This window comes from Eleutherodactylus coqui, chromosome 5 (assembly GCF_035609145.1).
Source record: "Eleutherodactylus coqui strain aEleCoq1 chromosome 5, aEleCoq1.hap1, whole genome shotgun sequence".
Classification (NCBI taxonomy): domain Eukaryota; kingdom Metazoa; phylum Chordata; class Amphibia; order Anura; family Eleutherodactylidae; genus Eleutherodactylus; species Eleutherodactylus coqui.
In genome coordinates this window covers 48,303,406-48,324,853 of record NC_089841.1, presented here as the reverse complement: position 1 = coordinate 48,324,853, position 21,448 = coordinate 48,303,406, and the positions used below count along the sequence as shown (strand labels likewise).

Genomic DNA, 21,448 nt, shown 5'->3' with positions numbered 1-21,448 from the left:
TGTCCAGTTTCCGTTTTTTTTCTTGGACTGCAAAAAAGTTCTTCTCTTTAGTCTCTTCTTTCGATCAAAGGAACGGAAATAAACTGAAACAATCTATGTGGATGTTATTCGGTTTTCTGCTCCTACGGCGAATGGAGAACAGAGCGCTGCTGTGAACTCTGCCTGGTTACTGATGTTTCCTCCACCTTCTTGTGTTTTTCTTTTAGTACAACAAGTTCAAGTGTCGAATCCTAAATGAAAAAGTGGACACCCCGACCACCACTGTCTACAGGTAAGATGGCGGCACATCGGCACACCTAGGCTTCTTGACATTTGTGCAACCTACTATAATTCTGGAAATAGTTTGTGTTGCCTCGGTCGTCTTCTGTCCCGTAATTCTGCTCTGGTTTGGAGAGAGAACCTGCAAGCAAGTGCTGATTGTCCCTGCAGCACCTCCACAGGAGAAATGGGGCATTACATGATCATCGTTGAAATCGGTTGGCTGTCTGTGTGATGTACTGATGTGCTGGGTCCTCCACCGCCACAGATGCTATTTGTAGTCGTCCTCTTTAGCGGAGGAATGGAAGAATTTCTCCATAATTGTACATTTGTAGAAATTCAAAGTTTTAAATTCTGCCCGATAGACTTGTAGTTGGTGACGATGTGTCCCCAACGAGCGGGAATCTTTATGTAGACCTAAGATGCCATCAGCTGATATAATCACTGGGCACGCTCACAAACTGCTGCAAAAATGACCCGATAACTTTCCTCTATGGGTCAGTGTACTACCATACCAAACTTGTATACTGTTTCCTTTTTTTTTTTTTTTTTTTTGCTGTACTACTTTGTTTTTATTTTTAAAAAAATTAATTTTTTTAAAAATTATTTTCTGCCGCCATTTTCTGACAGGCGTAACTTTTTTTTAATCTAATTTTTTCGTTGACAGAGTTGTGCGAGGGCTCATTTTTTGCGGAACATCTTGTAGTTTTCTTTGGCGCTATTTTGGAGTACATACACATTTTTGATCACTTTTTATTGCCTTTTTTCTTGGAGACAGCGTTCACCATGCAGTGGAAATAATAATACGTTACTTTGATAGATCAGACTTTTACGGCTGCAGCGATACCAAATATGTATTTTTTGTTTTACGATTTAGAATCTTTTATTATAAATATGGCAAAAGGGTTTCTTTTTTTTTTTTTTTTTTTTTTTAATTAGTAAAACTTTTAAAATCTTATTTTAACTTTTTTTTTTTTTTTTTTTAAGTCTCCAAAGTCACCATAGCATTACATCATACTGCAATCGGGCAGGCATTCTATCAAGCCACCCCAAGGCCCCTGGCTGCCATGATACCAGCACGGCTCCCTGCGATCTCATCATGGGGGATCCTTATGGGTCCCCTGAAAACTGACCGGGGGGTTTAAATGTCACTGTCAAAATTTACAGCAGCATTTAAAGGGTTAACAGCTCCGATGAGCTGTTGCTGGCAGCTGTCGGCTGTAAGAAACAGCTGGCGTCCACATTGTATGGAGGGAGAACACTGCGCGATCTCTCTTCATACATACCCCGACGCTGCAGAACATAAATGTATGCCATGCAGCATCAAGGGGTTAAACATTGTTATGTAACGTAACCCTAGGAATAGTATTTGGTATCCAAATAGCCATCACAATGTCTGGTCCTGAAGGGGTCAGCATGCAGATATGGCTTACGTGCCTGATATAACCCTAAATGAGTGACCCAGGGGGTCGGGCAGTTACTGTGCCGCTGCCTGAGCTTACATGGATCCTGGTTGCACTGTTCATCATGTTTATTTTTGGTGTGTTCATTCTTAGATGCGGACCCCTAATCGATCTCTGCAGAGGACCCCACGTCAGGCATACAGGAAAGATTAAAGCTCTCAAAATACACAAGGTATTGTATGTAGCGTGCATGTGCTGAATGGGGGCAGACCTCTCCTATACTGATGGGGCCCCTTCATTAGAGCCCCTGATCCTCTCAGGATTGGCACTTCCCTGTATGTTGAATCTCCCCGTGACCCCAGAGTGCAGAATAAAGCCATGTGACAATTTTTTTAAATTTTTTTTTATTTTTTTTTTGTGTGGATCAGCTTCAGTGTGAATCCACATTAGATGGGAAAATCCAGCGATCGGAGTGATTCTAACGAGGCCGATCATCAGTGCTAGACTAGCCGGGGCCGGGATTTCTCGTGCCGTGGTTTTATGTTAACACGACCCCCCTGCTGTATTATTGGCGATGCTGGGGTCTCTCTCAGCACAAGCTGTGCAGGGTAATAGCTGATATCTGACTTCACATCTGCTGATTTGCAGAACTCCTCCACTTACTGGGAAGGGAAAGCCGATATGGAAACCTTACAAAGAATATACGGAATTTCTTTTCCTGATCCAAAAATGCTGAAGGAATGGGAGAAATTCCAAGAAGAAGCCAAGAATCGAGACCACAGGAAGATTGGAAGGGTGAGCTCTAATAAATAAGACGTGACACTTTGGCATCTTAGAATAATTTATCATTCGGTGTTTAATATGTTCATAGACCCAAAAACACACCTCATCCTGCAGAGAACAAGAGCTCAAATGGCTTAAAAATAAAAAGGGTTAGGACTAGTTACCTGCAGCCACCCCCTATGGGGAGCGCAGGAGGTTACTGTATAATGTTGGTATAGAGTACAATGTGTATATACAGTAATCTCCTGAGCTCCCCCTAGTGGTGACTGCAGGTAGTAGAATATTATTCTGTAACAACGATTTTACAGGAGATTACTGTATATTGTGTTACTATACAGAAGGTACAACCCCAACTCCAAAAAAGCTGGGATGCTGTGTAAAATGTTAAGTATTAAGAAAAAAAAAACCCAATGATTTTGAATTGTCATGTAATGCCCGCTGTCTTGGGGTTATATTTGATCCTAATCTCTCCTTTACCCCCTATATCCAATCTCTTGCCCGAACATGTCAGCTGCACCTCAAGAACATCGCAAGAATCCGCTCTTTTATCACTGTAGTCGCGCTAAAAACTCTTACTGTTGCCCTCATCCACTCCCGGCTCGATTATTGCAACTCGTTGCTGATCGGCCTCCCCTGCACCAGACTCTACCCTCTCCAGTCCATCCTGAATGCAGCAGCCAGGCTCATCTTCCTGTCCAGATGCTACTCGGACGCCTCTGCCCTGTGCCGGTCACTGCACTGGCTGCCCGTCAAATACAGAATTCAAGTCAAACTCACTATCTTCATCTATAAAGCTCTCCACAGCGCAGCGCCCCCCCCCCCCCTATATTGCCTCTTTCATCTCAATCCACCACCCACCCCTCACTCCGCTAATGAAATGAGATTAAGTGCCCCTTAAATTAGAACCCCCTCATTCCCACCTCCAAGACTTTTGCATAGCTGCGACAGTCCTCTGGAACGCGCTACCAAAAGCTAACTGGGCAATCCCTGACACACACAGGCGTGCTCTAAAAACGCACCTCTTCAGTAAGGTATACCGTATCCCCTAAACCCAACCCCTCGGTACTCCGCCTGATAACATGCTCCCTGGCCTACAGACTGAAGCTCCTGCTAGCTGTAATCAACCGCCCCCTGCAGTCAGACTGATTCAGCCACCATATGGTCTGACTATTGTCTATGTGTATAGCATCCCACACTCTCCACCTTGCCATACGCTGCACATCTCCAGACCCTTTACCTTTATCACCCCATTGTTTCCATTTTTTCATTTCACTTAAAAAAAAAATTTAAATTAATTTAGAAATTCATGGCAGCAACATATCTCATAGAAGTTGGGACAGGGTTAACAAAATGCTGGAAAAGTAAGCGGTACTAATGAAAATCAGCTGGAAGGTCAATATTCTCCTAAGTCACATGACTGTGTATAAAAAGTGCATGTTAGAGAGGCAGAGTCTCTCAGGGGTTTGCTAATCTTTGAAAACCTGCATCTAAATTGTGGAACAATTTCTGAAAAATCTTCCTCAGGGTAAAATTGTGAAAACTTTGACTATCCCATCATGTACAGAACATAATATCATCAAGATTCAGAGACTCTGGAGATATTCATGTGCACAAGGGACAAGGCCGGCCGTCAATATTGGATGCTTGATATCTACAGGCCCTCAGCTGTCGCTGCATTAAAAACAGGCATAATTCTGTAACGCTATGACTATGCAGGAGATGGTTGTATACTGTTATAGATTACAATGTATATACAGTAATCTCCTGTCTCTAGCTCCTCCTAGTGGTGGCTGCAGGTAGCAGAATGTTATGTAACTTTTTGAAAGTGGGAAGAGGAAACAAGAATGAAAAAATGTCTGTGTCCTGAAGGGGTTACACAGTCGGGATTGGTGCTCTCTTGGATCCTGACCACTGCAAGATATCGGTTGTCGGTCGCAGTCTGTTCCTCTTGGGTGATGGCACGGCATCATGTAGCTACTTCCTATGTGTGTCATCAGGGGTTAAACTTGCACATACTGAAAATCACTGGGGTCCAATTTTCCAAATTGATGATGTACTAATTAGTTTCCGTTCTCTTTGGAATCATTCCGCACCATTTGTGGCAGTAATTACTTGTGTCTCCCCCACGCAGGAGCAGGAGCTGTTCTTCTTCCATGACCTGAGCCCCGGCAGCTGCTTCTTCCTGCCCAGAGGAGCCTTTATTTACAACCAGCTGATCAGCTTCATCAGGGTGAGGACCGGCGTGGTAAAACGCGTCATGTAGATGCAATATCTTGGGTCGCTCAAGAAGCATTAAACCCAACATCTAAAGTGTAGAGACGTGGCTTCACAAAGAATAAGCTGAAGTCGTGAGGATCCCAACCGCCACAGTCAGTGCCTAATGAGATGAAGTCGCATGACCCCGCAGCCCTGGTGACCTTTCTAGTAATGTAACATCCCACGGCGGGGATCAGTAGGGGTGCAGACAAACGATAATATTATGTCGGGAACTTAATCACTGACTTGAAACTTTGCACGTTCTTTTTTTCTTTCACTTGCAGCAAGAGTACAGGAAGCGCGGATTCCAAGAGGTGGTGACCCCCAATGTGTACAACAGCAAACTGTGGCAGACGTCCGGTCACTGGCAGCACTACAGCGAGAACATGTTCTCTTTTGAAGTGGAGAAGGAGATTTTTGCTCTGAAGCCTATGAACTGCCCCGGCCACTGGTATGAGAAACACTACACTCCTTTATACACAAGCCGCAAAATCTGAATGTCTTAGATCTGAGATACTGAGTATTCCTGCAACCTTCTATACGGTCCCACAAACTGCTCAATGTGAAGTGGGTACCGCAGATTCATTGCCATGGGTGAGCTTTTCTTGGACACAACTGCATTCAGTAACTGGTGCATGAGCGGCGCTCCCAGGTGCACCTGATATCTGTCCTTATGGTGTCAACTTGCCCAGATGTAAGTTATTAAAGCGGCATATTGACTGGATATGCAATTCTTTACTGATTGCTGTGGGAGTACAGCAACATACCCCTCTACTGAGTTCAGCTGAGCTGCAGGACTTGTATAGCACTAAGTTGGGAAAATCCCAAACTGAGGGTCGCCCTTTGTTTGCACAGCAGTCCCATGACAGAGGCACGGCCTGATGAGTGTACCAAAGCATATACCAAGTAATTTATATCACACAATCGTACCCACCCAGAAATTCAAGGGTTACTTATGCCGCACAGTGAACAAGATTTGGCCGGCTCACATGGCCATATGCATTAAATGCTGCGCGAGTCATGCAGTGTTTTACGGCGGTGAGCTGGCTTATCGCTGTATATGGCAGTGGTGTTGTACTGCGCAAGGCGGCGTATCTTATGCAGCTTGTCATGTGCAGTTTTCCTCTTTTTTTTTTTGGTTTGTTGAGCTGTCTCCTCTCAACCGCACATACACCCGCCGTCCATACGCAATGTAATTTGCTTTTGGGTGGCGTTGATTACGTGCCAATAGAGTGCAGCAGGCTCTCTGGTGCATAATATGCGGCAAAATACAACATGCTGCATTCTTTTTTTGCACTCGCATACTACGCAATTCCTGCATGCAGTTGTGAGCAAAACTGCGTAATTCAATGTTTTTGATTGCCTGCGAATTACTGCATATCACGCACATACAGCGCGGTAATCTTAAGCTCGTGTGAGTTTGCCTTTGGTCCACTTCTAGTTTAAATGTGTGTGTATATATGTATGTATTGAATATAATGGCTTGTATTTAAAGGATTTGTCCAAAAGGAAGCAAATTACCCACTTTATGCAAAGGGGGCTGCTGGATGACATTAGAGGTCCAGCCAGGGACTTCACCCAGTTATGATGGGGTTCTTAGCATAATGGCCCTAGTTCTTCCATGTCACTCCATGGCCTGGTCGTCAGTAAGCCATAGACGCTACCACCATAGTAATGCTGAAAACTCTACTAACTTGCAATGGAAGGCCTGCCGGGGAGGGAGGCAACGAATGCTGTAAGAGCCATTCTGTAGTCTGATTTTCACAGCCCTTTCTTGGACATTGATACTCTGCACGCAACTATCTCAACCCTGAGTATATGCACGCTGCTTTGTGTGCCAATCAGGGACTGACTAGGCCACACATTGGTAAAGTGGAGACTGATGCAGCTTCCTCCGCTCACCTTCCCAGATTCCTGTCGCACACTCCTACGTACCTCCGGATGTCTACACCTCCCATAGTATGGCTGTCCTCAGGTTCTGCCTCACCGGTGACCCACTGAAACCAATAACGAAATCAGAACTGTATAAACTCTTGCAATGGTGCAAAACGATCACTAGATGTCAGTACAACTGCAGTTAAAATCATAGATCTCAAACCTTCATGTGTGAATCAACACTGCCCTCTTACATATACACAGGATGACCTGCTGGTCGGTGGAGGTCTGACAGCTGGTAACCCAACGATCCTGAGAATGAGGGTCCGCTGTGTCCATAAATGAAGGGAAAAGTGGTTTTAAGTCATTTAGAGACAATGGATAAGAAAAAACGTATTTTTTGGGGGGGAGGGGGGGCAGCCCTTTTTAAGGGGGTTTTCAAGGACCAAGGCATTGATATGCTGTCCTCAGGATAGGTCATTAATAGTTGATTGGCAGCGTTAGCCACTCAGGATCCTTGCTGATTGAAGAGGCTGTTGAGCTGAGTTGGGCACCGCAGCCTCTTCTCAGGCCTGTGACATCGCATCCATCAGCCCCATGGCCTGAGAGCAGCTCGGTCCCATTCAAGGGAATGGGACTGAGCTGCAATACCAGGCACAGTCACTATATGATGTGCGCTGCCATGCCTGGTATGGGCTGAAGTGATAGTGGTGCTCACTGGAGCACCACTGTCACTTCAGTCAGCTGATCAGCAAGGATCCCAAGTGAAGGACCCCCTCAATGGTAACTATTGATGACCCTCCCTGAGGCCCTGAGGATAGCTGATCACTGCTTTAGTTTTGGAAAACCCTTTTTAATTTCTAAAAGTTATTTAAACTCACAAGTTCTGTCCGAAAATGTTTTGTGCAGTTTGATGTTTGACCACCGGCCGCGCTCCTGGCGGGAGCTGCCTCTGCGGATGGCTGATTTTGGAGTCCTTCACCGCAATGAGCTGTCTGGTGCCCTCACAGGACTGACCCGTGTCCGGCGCTTCCAGCAGGACGATGCCCACATATTCTGTGCCATGGAACAGGTACGTCTAGTTACTTATATGGTGGCGATTGCTCCGGGTTCTCCAGTTTCTTCCTGCACCCCAAAATGTTGGATCAAACGGGTTGTGTGAGATGAGAAATTTAATGCCCATGAGGCTGGAGCTTCACGGCGGCAGGACTCACTGTAGAATCTACATGAATGCCAATTACCCCCTACAGAGGGAAGTTCTGATGTTCTGATAAATCTCTGCCATTGTCTCTCATTAATCAGGAATGTCATTAGACTTTGCTGAGGATGAGATGAAAACTGCAGATATATGCAACAGTAAACAGGCGGGATCAGTGCTCACTTCTATCATTGCAGATTGAAGAAGAGATAAAGAGCTGCCTGGACTTCCTGCGCTCCGTCTACAACGTCTTTGGTTTTACCTTTAAGCTGAATCTCTCTACCCGGCCAGAAAAGTTTCTGGGTGATGTTGAAGTCTGGAATCAAGCTGAGAAGGTGAGGAAATGGGATGGGATGTCCAGTCACATAGTGGTCTGACCTGTCTCCATACAATCAGATATTTACATACGTGTAAATGGAAGCTACGTATAGCAGCGCCCCCTATGGATAGGTTATTGTTATGCCCCAATGTATCTCCTGATCTGATGATTAATGCTCTGTGTATTAATTCTTTTTGCAGCAACTTGAAAACAGTCTGAATGAATTTGGTGAGCAGTGGATCTTGAATCCGGGCGATGGCGCCTTCTATGGACCAAAGGTTGGTGCATTTACACCACAAAAAATAGATTTGTGGGAACCCTTTTATGGTTGTGCAATACATTGAAAAATGCTGGACAGGTAATAACTGATTATTTACCAATGACCGGCAGGGGTGCAGTTATAGGGGTTCTCCGCGACCTTCACTATTCATGACCTATCCTCATGATAAATCATCGATGGCTGATCTTCAAGGTCCGCCACTTGGAATCCCCAAAAATCAGCTAATCACTGGGTACACTGTCAGTGTGGACAGTGCAGAAAGCAGATAGCGCTGTCTGTAGTACAGCAGCCCAGTTTAGTACTGCAAGAACTGCTCCCATTAAATTCAGTGAAGCTATGCCTGTAGTACCAAACTAGTCCAGTGCAATGTTAACGGCTCTGTCTGCTTCTAGCACTATCCGCACTGACAGCAGGCCAAGTGATTGGCTGATTAGCAGGGATTCCTACCTGTGGACCAGAGAATCACAGAGGCAGAGGGAACTAATTTATAAAATGCCCAAATCACAGAAGATCCCTTAAAATTATAATATTTTATTACTTTTACTTTAAAGAAAAAAAACACACTTTGGGCTCAAGACACTCGTCCACTGATGAGAAAATAAGACAAAGACAAAACAACAATGAACAGAACCCACGTGCTGGTATAGGTCACGGTGTTACCACATAAAGGGAGTGTGATTTTAGACTCAGTTTGTACGTCTCAGGTATGGCTACGCAGTTTTTGTGCCATAGGAACTTCCCATTAGAGGGACAATATATACATGGGGGGATAGGGCGTTGTCAATCTCCCTAGTTGTGTCTCCCACATATCTGAGATTTTGTAGTGTAAATAGGTTAGAATCACCCCTCAGTATGAGATATTGTCCCAATTTAGTGTTTTCATTCACTGGTTTGGTTGATAGACTTGACCAACCATCTTCTAATATTCATATACAATTAGCCAAAACATTCTAGACCTTAGTGAGTTGGTGTAATCACTGACTGAATCGAGATATTCAGTGATTGATTCAAAATGAATGGTTCAATGCATTTCAGTCGGACCCACGACTTTTCAAGAAGCGGGTGGTCAATTGTTTAGAATACATATGTCCATCAATGTGGAAGGTTTGACAGATATATGAATCAATGTGGATATATCTCGGTAGTTAGTTGTTTATGCGAGAGAATAATTGCTGGTGTATCTTGATTTTTAATAGTTGCAAAAGAATTTTCTGGGACGGCTCAAGATAGATTTTATAGGAGTCCCAAATAATTCTGATATTGGCTCTCCTGATTGGCAGGTGTAAATTTGGTATTTATACACCGCCTCTTAGCAGCTACCATTGGTCTCCCCGATTTGATAGTATCGGTAACGTAGAGATGGTTTATTATTCTATATCACCGTTCTCCTGCTGTATAGACCAGTGTCTCAGCGCTCAGAGAAAAAGATAAGGATTAGGGGAACGATACCCCTCAGGTTAAATCTAGATCTGCAAAGGGGTCAGCAGATTTGCTAGTTTAACTCACTAGACCTGCAGTCAGATGCTAGTGACCCAGTTTACTGACTGTCTAGACTAAGCAAGTATAGGAGGAAACAAAACCCCTCCACTTAAATCTAGATCTGCAGAAAGGGCAGCAAACTTTTTAGTATAGCTAACTGAACCCTTGGTCAAATAGTCTTGACTCAGTTAACTAGCTGTCTACACTGCATTAAAGCTCTGGATGGAGAGCAATTTTCTTTAGGCTAAATTAGATAGAGGTTGGTGTAGCCTCCTGCCCTGATGGTGGGTAGGTAGCCATCTCTACGTTACCGATACTATCAAATCGGGTAGACCAATGGTAGCTGCTAAGAGGCGGTGCATAAATACCAAATTTACACCTGCCAATCAGGAGAGCCAATATCAGAATTATTTGGGACTCCTTTAAAATCTATCTTGAGCCGTCCCAGAAAATTCTTTTGCGACTATTAAAAATCAAGATACACCAGCAATTATTCTCTGGCATAAACAACTAACTACCGAGAGAGAACCATTCATTTTGAACCAATCATTGAATATCTCGATTCAGTCAGTGATTACATCAACTCACTAAGGTCTAGAATGTTTTGGCTAATTATATATGAATATTAGAAGATGGTTGGTCAAGTCTATCAACCAAACCAGTGAATGAAAACACTAAATTGGGACAATATCTCATACTGAGGGGTGATTCTAACCTAATACACTACAAAATCTCAGATATATGGGAGACACAACTAGGGAGATTGACAACGCCCTATCCCCCCATGTATATATTGTCCCTCTAATGGGAAGTTCCTATGGCAAAAAAACTGTGTAGCCATACCTGAGACGTACAAACTGAGTCTAAAATCACACTTCCTTTATGTGGTAACACCGTGACCTATACCAGCACCTGTGTTCTGTTCATTGTTGTTTTGTCTTTGTCTTATTTTCTCATCAGTGGACGAGTGTCTTGAGCCCAAAGTGTGTTTTACTTAAAAAAAAAATAAAAAAAAAAGTAATAAAATATTATAGTTTTAAGGGATCTTCTACCAGTGGACCACTGGCGATCAACGATTGATGACCTATCCTGAGGATGAATGGTGAATGTCCCGGAGAACCCCTTTAAAGGGAACCTGTCACCAGATTAATGCTACCCGACCCACGAATAGCACGAACTCGGGACAGGTAGAAACAACGGAGTCCATGTATGCTTTATTCTAAAACACTGGCTTTTCAGAACAAACCTACTTTGACGTCTAACTCTGAAGGAAGCTTGATTGAAGCTCTGAGTTGATGAAGACTGGCCACACTGGTATCTCCCCGCTTGCAACATGTTGACTGACAGCTTTCTCTATACACAAAAGGGAAGAGGGCTGTCAGTGAACATGCTGCAGTTGGGGAGAGGCCAGCACAACCCACCTGCTTTACTCGCAGTTCCGTTCCCTTCCGAGTCATACTTTGTTTCCTCTGAAAAGTCAGTGTTTCAGAATAAAACCTGCCGACGTGCTATACATACCTTCAATTCACCGATAGTACAGTGGCACCACACTCAAATCCCATTCAGGGAGAGCAGATTCTTCACACAGCACTGCACACTCTATGTAGGGATCCGGACAGCGGGATCCAAAGTTCAACAGTCCATGATTTGCAATTGAAGAGCAGCAGTTAAGGTACAGAATTCAATCTATACTCACACAAAGATGATCTGATCAAAGCGTTTTATTCTGAGCATAGGCTCCCAGCACAGCAACGTTTCAACCGTTAGCACGGTCTTTGTCAAGCATATACATGCCTTTCTTGGGTTGATGCTTCCCTTGGTTCGGGCAGCATGAACTTGGTGACAGATTCCCTTTAAATCCTACGTATGAGCCCTTCATAAGACTCGTGGTGACCCCAGTAATCAGCTGTGGCACTTGGGCAAGCGCTGCATCATCTTCGCTGTATACCAGGCACAGCACAACCATGAACGTGATGTCGGAGTCCAGGCACCACATCGCATTCAAACAACTGATCTGCAGAGCGCGCTTCCTCTGTGAAGTTGCCGGGCTCTCGCGATATAATCGGAGAGAGCCCGGTTGGTTGCCATGGCAACAGGTCGCCAGATACCGGCGTCTTGTATTGCCAGAGCCTGCGATCGCTGTATAAGCGATAAGGCATTGCAAGAGAAAAATCCTGCAATGCCAATGCCTATCACAGCAATCATCGGTGCTGTGCTGTAAGTCCCTCAGAGGGACACAGATTGTGTGTTAAAAAAAAATGTACAAAAAAGAAAAATCCCACATACTTAGTATCGTTGCGTCCGTACCGACACGTACAATAAGGTGCACACACTTTTCATTTGCACGGCAAAAAATGTTTTTAAAAAATGCTAAAAAACTGATGCAAAATGCAAATTTTTAGCATTTTTGCCTCCCAAAAACGCATTAAAAAGGATCAAACAGCCGTATGTAGCCCAAAATGGTACCAATATAAACTACAGCTCGTCTCGCAAAAAATAAGCCCTCACAGAGCTCTGTACATAAAAAAATAAAAGTGTTACAGGACTTTGAATACAGCGATTTAGAAAAAAAAAAAAAGATTTCCAAAAGAAGGCCCTTATACAGCCGCGTCGACAGAAAAGTAAAAAAGTTATGCGTCCTTAAGCCCAAAATAGGCCATGTCCTTAAAGGGGTTCTTTCATTAAAAACAAAAAATTATATACTTACCTATTGCTCCCCAGGCAACCTTACCTCTCCTCTTCTCCTCCCAAATCTTCTCCTGGATCGTCTTGCAGCTTGTGTCACGTGACCTGCAGCTACCCGATTTAGCTGGATCCGGTGATGTAACGTACATTGCGCTACATTCTGCTTCCTGCAGGTCAATGTACGCATACGTCACTAGTGACGTAGCGTTCATTGCCCAGGCAGGGAAGTAGTGGGTGTACACCACTGTTGGGCTGCTTGACAGCCAGGTGACGCCCCCACTTCCTCATTGATAGGGGGTACCGGAAGGCACAGGGGAGAAGGCACGGCAGTGCAGAGGAGCATCAAGGGACAAGGCAGAACAGCGGGCCAGCAGCAAAGGCTCCTGCGACTCAGGAGCTTCAGAGTGGGGGTCCTTCAGCGCCAGAGCATCAGGGGAGAAGGCAGAGCAGCGGTACAACAGCGGAGGCTCACAGCGGGGGAACGACACAGCCGGAGCAGTGGACCAATAGCGGAGGCTACAGCACCGCAGGGGAGCATGACAACAGGGGACGGAGAGCAGAGCATCAGCAGGGCAGATCCTTGTCTGCAGGGGGGGGGGGGGGGGATGTTAGAGCCAGGAGCAGGAACTGAGCTCCCGCCCCCTCTCTGCCTCCTCTCCGCCCCTCTGCACTATTTGCAATAGGAGGGGGCGAGACGGGGCGGAGCTAAGTCTCGCCGCTTAGCTCCGCCCCCGCTCCTCCCCTCCCATTGCAAATAGTGGTGAGGGGGCGGCAGCTCAGTTCCTGCTCCTGGCTCTTCCATTCTCCCCCCTGCAGACAAGAACAGCATATATGTATGTATGTGTACTCATATATATATATTTATATATATAGATATTTATAAAACACACACATTATATATATATATGTGTGTGTTTTATAAATATCTAGTGTGTGTGTGTGTGTGTGTTTGTGTGTGTGTGTGTGTGTGTGTGTGTATCTCTATCTGCGTCTCTGCGGCCACCCATCTCTCTGCTTGTGTATATACAAGCATATACATACATATATCTATGTGTGTGTGTGTGAGTATATGTATGTATGTGTGTTTGTATATATATATATATGCACTTGGATATTTGCCTTGCGAAAAGTTGGTCTGAGTTACTTGGACTGAAATAGTGCTCACTTATGTAAAATCAGCCAAAGATTGTAAGGAAGATCTGGAGGCCCTTGGGAAGTGTTGGGTGTTCAGGGACAGAGGAAGGGAGAAACACTATCAGATTTTGGCGGACTGCAGGCAGGACTGCACAGCTCCAATCACTGCACTGGATGGGCGGAAGTAGCTTTGTGAGGGCGGAAGTGGTCAGCACAGCAAGGGATGCTGGGAGATGACCTAGCAGGAGGGGCTGAAGATGTAAACAGACCATGGAGTTGAAAAATGGAGCCTAGGTAAGTACAACTACTGAAAAAAAACGTTTTGTATGTGTTATTTACCACAGCCTGTGCCGGCAGGGCAGATTTACTGGAGAAAAAAAATACAGATTGTAATGACAGAACCCCTTTAAGGGGTTAATTGTCCTGCTTTCTGCAGCCTGAGATGAGGAGGATGCAGCGGGTTCTGCTTTTCATCTTGTATTTTGTTCTATGCAGTTTAATGTAGTTCATTAAAATCCCAGCAGGGGGCAGATTCTGTCTGTAAAACTGATGATGTGGGCAAATCGCACCAAGTTAAAGGAGTCGGCTCAAACCTTTACGAGCCGGCAAGAGAATTGTTGTCAATGGAGACGGGATGCCGTCCTGCCGTCCTGTTTTTGCCGACCACCTCTGCATGGAGTTTATATGCTCTTTTCTCCATATTCTCCTTGGTTCTCCTGCTCTCCTAAAATACTGAAGGGGTTAATTGGCTTCATATGAAATTGCCCCGTTCTGTGAATGTTGCAGGATGATCTGCGCCTTTAAGGGCTTCCTATAATGTATTGACATTGTTTTGGATGGGGCGGCGGGAGCAATTGCTCTGCTGTTTTTTGGGACACATTGTGCGCCGTTTTTTGTTTTTATTTTGTTACTTTTGCACCATAATTTTTTTTCTGTTTGACTTTTGCAGGGTGCTTCGGTCTATATAGGTACCATTTTTGGGTACATACAACTTTTTGAATGCAGTTTCCTTTTTGTGGGGCTTGGCTAACAAAAACGGCAATACTGGCATTGTGCCTCAGTTTTTACCATGTAGGATAAATAAAACAATAATTGTATAGTGCATGCGAGGAAGGTTGTAGTGATACTAACTGTGATATCTGTCATTACTGCACATCGTGTACAGAGGTCTGTGTGATAGGCCGCCTGCAGACGGCCGCGTCGGATCCTGCTGCAAGAATTCTCGCAGCGGGATGCAGTTCCATGCCCCTGCAGAGGCCTGCGGCTCGCCCGCTCCCAGCGTCTTCCGTCTCTGCTATACGCTGGCTGCCGGCCAGCCGGCGCATGCGCAGAGCGGAGTCGGCCCATCACCACTGACATTTTTCTGTGGGCCTCTGTGAGACCCGCACAGAAATAGAACATGCCGCGATTTGTTTTCCACGAGTGTTTGCGTTTTGTAATGCAATCCTATGGCAGTGGGCACGGGCAGAAATTCTGCAGGAAATCCCGCCATAGAATTTCCACCCGTGTGCAGGGAGCCATAGAGAGATTTTATATAGATACATAATCTAAAATATCCCTGTTTTTTCCTTTTTTTTTTTTCCCCCTATTCTTGACTTTTGGGCATTTTGTGTGTGCACCTTATCCTCAGATTGCTTCTATAATACTGTGTGTAATCCCTGCCTGAATGCATCTATCCTATCACTGAATTAATCGGCAATACTCAGACCTTAATGGGGTCCATCCAGCTCCCATTCAGTTTCACTGGACGAAATGGCACAGAACAATTCCATTGCCTGATTTATGCTGGAGATTCCAAACAGAGCCTCCAACGCAGATTGAATCTGAATTTCTAGTGATTGGCAGCCTATTAAGTCCTGCCTTAGGCACAACCTAATAGGCTCACATACATGGCAGTTCTGGGCACCGTTATTTGGCCCCCAGCTCCCATGACAGCGCATCAGCACACCGCTGTTGTGTCACAGGGACTGCAGTGGGCTCACAGACGGAGCCCCTCCTTATAAAAAAAAAAAAACCACTTAGTCGCTGCAATCGTTTTTGATTGCAGCATCTAAAGGGGTGAATGTTCCGAAGGACCAGAGCTGCATCGGATGCCATCTTTGCAGCTGACACTGCTGGTGCGTTGGCACCGCTCCTGAGCCCCCGCCATCCCTGCGCTGTTTCCTGTGGGAGGTTAGATTATGGAGAACCATCGCAAAAAGTTTTATTAGTTTTCTTCTTTGCATGGCAGCGGGGTGGGATGGTGTTCCGCTGAATGCATTGATCAGTCTAGAGCGACAGATTATTTGCACTTCTATCAGACGGCGGCGTGAACGGCCTCCTGGGAGGTACCGCTGGCAGCCCCTTCCTGGAGAACAGCACTTCTGGAGAAATAGTTTTGCAATGACATAAAAGGCGCAGTAGGACTATTACTTACACAGCCGCACATCACCGGGAGATAAGAGCACACCGGGCCTTTCTATTATCCTGTCTCCTACATTTCTATAGATTTATACATAAGACGTTCTGCTCTGAGCTAATATTTACTTCCCCACAATCTGCCGGTTTTATCTGTATGGAGAGCTGTATTAACCCCTTCCCACATCCATGTGTATATGAACAGTAGCTGTGCCCACCTGATCGCCCGCTGGAGGACAGCTGTGATTGACAACTGCCCTCCAGCACCAATGGCCAGGATCAGAGAAAATTCAGATCCTGGCCATTTAACCCTATAAAGGGGTTGTCCGGGACTTAACTGTAATTGGGATAGATCATGATCCCTGCCAGTCGCCAGTCCTGCTGGTCAGTGTAGACCGAGCCGGAAGCAGACAGCTCTGTCTGTAGTGCAGTGGCGCGGGTTGGTACTGCATTGAGTTCAATAGGAGCTGCACCTGCATTACCAACCTGGCTGCCGCATTGTGGACAGAGCTGTCTGCTTTCATCTCTGTCCCGATATTAGCTCATCTCCAGGCTACCAAGCATCGGACCCCACAATCAACTATTAATGACCTGTCCAATGATCAAAGTCCCAGACAACCCCCTTTAAGCAGCATAATCAATGGAAGGACTTCCATTTTCCAGTCCCTGTAAGTACCAATAAAATTGTCCGTTGAAATGAGCAAAAAAAATTCCTGTGGTCCTTAAAGGGGTTATCCAGGATTAGTGTTTTTTTTTGTTTGTTTTTTTTTCACCCCTTTTATCCTCAAAATGACACCAAAACTTTTGTACGTGTTGTAACTGGTAATGCAACTCAGCTCCATTCACTTCAGAACAGACGTGGCACTGTTTTTGGAAGAAAGCAGCCATGTCCTTTTAATTTTGGCCACCACTGCAAGAGGTTCAAAGAGATGTCCACACATAGAGGGGAGGGTGGCTGCTTGTAACTTATCCAGCAAACAGAAATCCCGACAATATCTGGGGAACCGCTCCTGAATCCTATACGGTTTAGCAAACCCCCCACCTTTTGTGTAACTACAACCCCCAGCACACCCTCACAGCTGCATTAGTATGTCCAGTCTACTTTAATAACCACTGTAACTTCTTCTATTGTTTCAGATCGACATCCAGATTAAAGACGCCATTGGCCGTTACCACCAGTGCGCCACCATCCAGCTAGACTTCCAGCTTCCTATTAGGTTCAACCTCACTTACGTCAGGTCAGTAGGGCCGTGTACAGGAGAGTTACAGATATTTGTGTAGCTTCTTCCTGTCCTCATGTGGCCTCTTGTCATTTATTTCATCAGTCCGGATGGTGATGACAAGAAGAGGCCCGTTATCATTCACCGCGCCATACTGGGATCTGTGGAGCGGATGATCGCTATTTTGACTGAGAACTATGGAGGCAAATGGTAATTGTTGTTTTCTGAGTTCACCAAGTGTCTGAAGAAAATGTCTCAGTGGACCTCTTTGTATAAATAAGTCATTTATCACATAGAGGGAAAAATGGAATTGGCGTTCTAGGACTTCTAATTGCCGGCTTGTCCTGTAGAATAAGCCAGTGTATGACCAGTGAGGTCCCAGCTGTGATCCATAGAAGAAAGGGGCGGAGATGCTTGCTGGTGCACCACAGCCCAATAAAGGGGTTGTCTGAGAGAAGGTTGGACTTTGACTTATAGAGAAGTAATAAGAATTTTCTGCCCCCACACAGTAAGAATGCCATCTTCAGTGCATCAGTAATCAGTAAAACAGCAGTATAACCATAATTAAAGGGGTTGTCCCGCGGCAGCAAGTGGGGTTATACACTTCTGTATGGCCATAATAATGCACTTTGTAATGTACATTGTGCATTAATTATGAGCCATACAGAAGTTATAAAAAGTTTTATACTTACCTGCTCCGTTGCTGGCGTCCTCGTCTCCATGGTGCCGACTAATTTTCGGCCTCCGATGGCCAAATTAGCCGCGCTTGCGCAGTCCGGGTCTTCTGCAGTCTTCTATGGGGCCGCTCGTGTAGAATGCCGGCTCCGTGTAGCTCCGCCCCGTCACGTGCCGATTCCAGCCAATCAGGAGGCTGGAATCGGCAATGGACCGCACAGAAGCCCTGCGGTCCACGGAGACAGAGGATCCCGGCGGCCATCTTCAGCAGGTAAGTATGAAGACGCCGGACCGCCGGGATTCAGGTAAGCGCTGTGCGGGTTGTTTTTTTAACCCCTGCATCGGGGTTGTCTCGCGCCGAACGGGGGGGGGGGGGGTTAAAAAAAAACAAAACCCGTTTCGGCGCGGGACAACCCCTTTAAGTCACCTTTTCTGCCCCCAGAAAGTAATAATACCACCCTTATACCTACATAATAAATAACGCCCCCTTCGTTGCCTCCACACAGTCATGTTACAAGCACTTTTAGAAGGTTGGACATTGACTTATAGGAAAGCTGATTATATGTTTGAAAGTTCTGACATTCCCTTTAAAGGATTTGTGTACTGTAAGCTATTCAGTGGGGGTCCACCAGCTGGGATCCTCACCGATCAACTGTTCGCTGGGCCTGTGCACTGAGTTGATTTATTCATACAGCTCCATTCTCATTGCAGTGGCCAGGCTAGGTATTGCAGGAAGTGTTACCATTGAAATGATGGAGAACTTTGCCTGCAATACCCAGCCTGGCCACTACAGTGGGAATGGAGCTGTCAGCTTCCTGCAGAAGTCGGCTCAGCGTACAAGTGCACTAGCTTGGAAAACAGCTGATCAGAGGGAATCCCCTGCTGATCTACTAATGATGGCTTATCCTGACACCATTGACGCATTTTGGTAGAATGTTTTATTAATCTCATCTAAAACACTGAAATCAATGGAAGCTATTTTGTCATCTGAGTGATCCAATGAAAATGTTAGAAGGGAGTCATGTGACAAATCTTTTTGTGTTTGCGGATATTACAGCACCTCAATCAAATCTATAGATCATTCGGAGGGAATTGTGTCCCAGAGATCCATCCTGCACGGCTGATTTCTTGTCTTTTCCCCACAGGCCTCTCTGGCTTTCTCCTCAGCAAGTGATGGTGGTGCCCGTGGGACCAACGTGTGATGACTATGCCCAGAAGGTCAGAGCAAGCCATGAGTGGATGTGAAGAAATGGATGTAATGGGCAGATTGGGCACTGGATGATTACATGGAGTGAATACATGAGTCATAGGTTGAGCAGCAGATCATCAGAAGAAGGGATCTGGTTGGACATCACTGGATCATTTTGTAGAGGGAATAGATCTGATAGGCTAGTTGTGCGAGGGATTATTACATGGATGACACAGGTAGGATCGGAAGAGGTGGCAACAAGACTATATTATGGGAGGCAACAAATGGGATCAGGGGGTTGGCACTGGATGATGGCATGGAAGGAATAGATGTTATTTGGAGGGGTTGGCACTGGATCATTACATGTCATGGACAACCCAACACCCTGTGGGATGCCTTATAATCAGGTCCAGACATTGCGTTTTTCCTTGTATATCACTATTGTGTTTTGTACGACGCAGGTGAGAGAGCAGTTCCACCACGCCGGGTTCATGGCCGATGTAGATCTTGATCACGGTTCTACCCTCAATAAGAAGATCAGGAACGCCCAGCTGGCCCAGTACAATTTCATTCTTGGTAAGAGTAACGCACTTTGTTCCCTTCATAGGAGTCCATTGTATTGACCTCTAAGTATATACATGACACCCCTGTGGGTGATGGCCCACGAATGCCATGCTGTTGGCATTATCTCCTATTCCCATCCAGCTGTTCGCCTTAAGGTATGTTTTAGACAGGCCAATAGTTGCCCAAATCACTGAAATGAGCGATTATGGGCAACCCTTGGCCTGTGTTTACTTGGTCCCCGACAGACACTGAGTGAGAAGTCCCTAGTCGTTCCTTTTCAGCTCACTGAAACAGAACAAGTTCTCGCTCGGTGTGAGAAGTGCATGCTCGACCATCGCTTCCTTCATTCTGTCGTCCTGCAGGGGGATAAGCGATCCCACAGTAACAGCCAGAGGGGGACATGAGACCCCTGTTCTCAGGATTGGCAAGGGTCTCCGTAGTGAAACTGCCACCGATCATCAAGTTATTACCTATCGTGTAAAACTACTACTCCCAGCATTCCCTGACTGACGGAGCGTGCTGAGAGTTATCATGTTATAACTATTCTAGAAAACCAAAGGATGGAAACTACTTCACTAGTGTTTTGCAATGAAGATGATGGCTGCACTGACACAACTGACCTCTAGGGGGCACAACTTCTACACTCTATTACATTTTTTTTTTCTACATCCTTTTAGTGATTGGAGAAAAGGAAAAAGCCAGCGGGACGGTAAACATCCGCACCAGAGATAACAAGGTGCACGGCGAGCGTACGGTGGAAGATACAATCGCAAGACTCCTCCAGCTGAAGGAATCACGATCTAAGAATTCAGAAGAAGAGTTTTAAGCTCTGCCATTCTTAAAGGGACGCCTCCACGACTGCAGTGCGCAGGTTACTGTCTGTTCTGTCACACTGCTCTGAAATGAAGGGATCATCCATGAGCCAAAAAACAAAAACCAAGAAAAAACCTCCGACGTTCCGTCTCGCACTTATCGCCATATGGTCTCTCAGGTTCCGGGGAAGATCTGATTCTTGGGGTTTGTGACTTTCCTTCTCTCGTAGTTTCTGGAGGGGTTTTATATCGTTACTTTGTTTTCTGCATCTGTTTATTTCTATTATCTGGCATATTACGGTCATGACCGTCTCCTCCCCGTAGACTCCGCGTTCATGAAAACAACTGGAAGCTGCTCGAACAATGTTCTTTTAATGTTACAGAGGATAGAACAAATCTTCACCGGGGAGACGGTCGAATGGCACTACAAAGGTGTAATAAATTGGAGACACATTGTATCCTTGCCTTCTGATTTAATGAGCTGAATATTCTATTAACGAGGCACTAAAGAGAAAAACAATGTCCTTGAGTTGTCCTCCTGGTGGCCGTTCGTTACTTCTTGTTTTCTAGGAAAGGAGGAAGGAGCAGTCCTCTCTGTAGCGTTAGATGGCGGGGGACATAATCATGGCTCTTGAGTGCTGCTGGGGCCCTAGGTAAGGGTCCCTGTACATAGCACCGGCAGTCATTCTAGCAATAATGGCTTCTGTGCTTTTACACAGAAGCGATGATCGTTTAGTGAATGGAGCTGGACTGCAACAATCTCCTTCTTGCTCGCCTCCATTCAGAGTAAACAGGTTGTCGCTCATAGATGGACTGCCTGTTTACACATGCTGATCGTTGTTTGATTGTTATGCCTGCAGAAGCTGAACGAAGTATCATTTGACATTCAGTCGCTGCTGGTATTTACACTGAATGATGATT

At 45.5% G+C, this 21,448-nt stretch overlaps 1 protein-coding gene across 1 annotated transcript in view; it reads left to right on the top strand.

The window, feature by feature from the left end:
- TARS1 (threonyl-tRNA synthetase 1) overlaps positions 1–20,985 on the top strand; it is a 33,781-nt gene extending 12,796 nt beyond the window's left edge. The window contains exons 7-19 of the mRNA XM_066602473.1: positions 207–271; positions 1,815–1,893; positions 2,310–2,456; positions 4,576–4,674; positions 4,985–5,151; positions 7,485–7,647; positions 7,971–8,108; positions 8,293–8,370; positions 17,205–17,305; positions 17,393–17,497; positions 19,108–19,180; positions 19,613–19,727; positions 20,393–20,985. Coding sequence (XP_066458570.1) covers positions 207–271; positions 1,815–1,893; positions 2,310–2,456; positions 4,576–4,674; positions 4,985–5,151; positions 7,485–7,647; positions 7,971–8,108; positions 8,293–8,370; positions 17,205–17,305; positions 17,393–17,497; positions 19,108–19,180; positions 19,613–19,727; positions 20,393–20,541 — 1,479 coding nt within the window. The 3' untranslated portion in view covers positions 20,542–20,985. The remainder of the gene's footprint in view (positions 1–206; positions 272–1,814; positions 1,894–2,309; positions 2,457–4,575; positions 4,675–4,984; positions 5,152–7,484; positions 7,648–7,970; positions 8,109–8,292; positions 8,371–17,204; positions 17,306–17,392; positions 17,498–19,107; positions 19,181–19,612; positions 19,728–20,392) is intronic.
- Positions 20,986–21,448: the final 463 nt, after the last annotated feature.